We start from the raw sequence: 1,186 nt of genomic DNA, 5'->3' as shown, positions 1-1,186 counted from the left end.
CGCCGCCATTTTGTCTCCTCCCGGCCTCTGTGGGCGGCGGCAGAGGGTCCGAGAATTCCAGCCCCCCGGCGCCCCCCCAACTCACCGTCGTATCGCTCAGCCTGCTCGGCCAGCTTCGCCTGGTACACCAGATCCTCCCGATCATCCATAGCGGCGGGGACTCAAGAAGGGTCTGCGCGACGGATGGAAGCGGATAGCGTCTCCGACTCGCTCAGCCTCTCGCTCCGCGTCCGGGCAGCAAAAATGGCGGCGTCTCAATCCGGGACTTCCGCCTGCGCACGCGGACAACTGCTCAGCTCTATGGCAACCGCTCCCTGGCAACTGGCGCGGGGGGCGGGCCTGGGAGCTCGCCGCCCGAAGACACGCCCCTCCGGCGTCGGTCCTGCGAGCGCCGGAGCGCAGAGGCGGGAACGGCGGCTGCTCGCTGGGAGCGTGTTCCCTGGGGAGCCGGGGATATCGGAGGCGAGGCTGGCCTGGACCGCGCCCAAGAGGAGGCCTGAATGTGGGGCAAAGAAAAGAGAGGCCATGACGGTTTTCAGCTTGCCCCCTCCTATTTGCCCCTCTTCCCTGCGCCCACCCCTGGGTGAAGAGTTACACCCTGCTCTGCTTGTCAGTAGGAGCCCAACTGGACGATCCGCAGTTCAAACCCACTAGCCGCTCCTCTTTGAAAGCTGTGACGTGGCTGAAAATTACAACTTTGCTTGCTAGAAGTCAAAATCCACTTGGATTTGAATCGTTGGCAATGAAAGGAGGGGCTTCTTAAAAATGGAAAGAAAAGAAAAAGGAGAGGCTTCCGTTTTCCTCCTTCGAGTTCGCCCCGGCTCTTTCTGATCTTTGTCATCTCCTCCCCTTTAGCCTTTTTCTACTTTAACTCGGACGAGCCAGGTTAAGGTTTTATGAGCTTTTAAGGTTTTATGGACTTCAGGTTGGGTCTTTTGCCTGCTGGCCTGGGCCATGAGGTGCAGGGCAGTCTGCTCACGGACAGCGTGCCATTGAGTGGGTAGGAATGCCTCTCAAAGGAAATTGCTTCACGCAGGCAGGGACCTTGACGGTTTGGTTTCTCAATGGAGGCCCAGCCCTTTGTGTTCAATAACTAACTGTTGAAAGGCCAAACTTCGGGTAGCTAGCCCGAAGCTGTGTGATGAGATCAACTCCCAACGCACAGCAAGCCCCTGTGCGTCAGAAC

General features: G+C 58.7%; 1 protein-coding gene across 1 annotated transcript in view; it reads right to left on the bottom strand.

Annotated features, from left to right (window-relative positions):
- The window catches only part of YWHAE (tyrosine 3-monooxygenase/tryptophan 5-monooxygenase activation protein epsilon), a 46,107-nt gene extending 45,871 nt beyond the window's left edge, over positions 1–236 (bottom strand). The window contains exon 1 of the mRNA XM_004706887.2: positions 86–236. Coding sequence (XP_004706944.1) covers positions 86–149 — 64 coding nt within the window. The 5' untranslated portion in view covers positions 150–236. The remainder of the gene's footprint in view (positions 1–85) is intronic.
- Positions 237–1,186: the final 950 nt, after the last annotated feature.

This window comes from Echinops telfairi, unplaced genomic scaffold (assembly GCF_000313985.2).
Source record: "Echinops telfairi isolate 266 unplaced genomic scaffold, ASM31398v2 ScPeMD7_7458;HRSCAF=8496, whole genome shotgun sequence".
Classification (NCBI taxonomy): Eukaryota; Metazoa; Chordata; class Mammalia; order Afrosoricida; family Tenrecidae; genus Echinops; species Echinops telfairi.
Note: the sequence above shows the minus strand (reverse complement) of the source record. Positions and strands in the feature narration are given on the sequence as shown.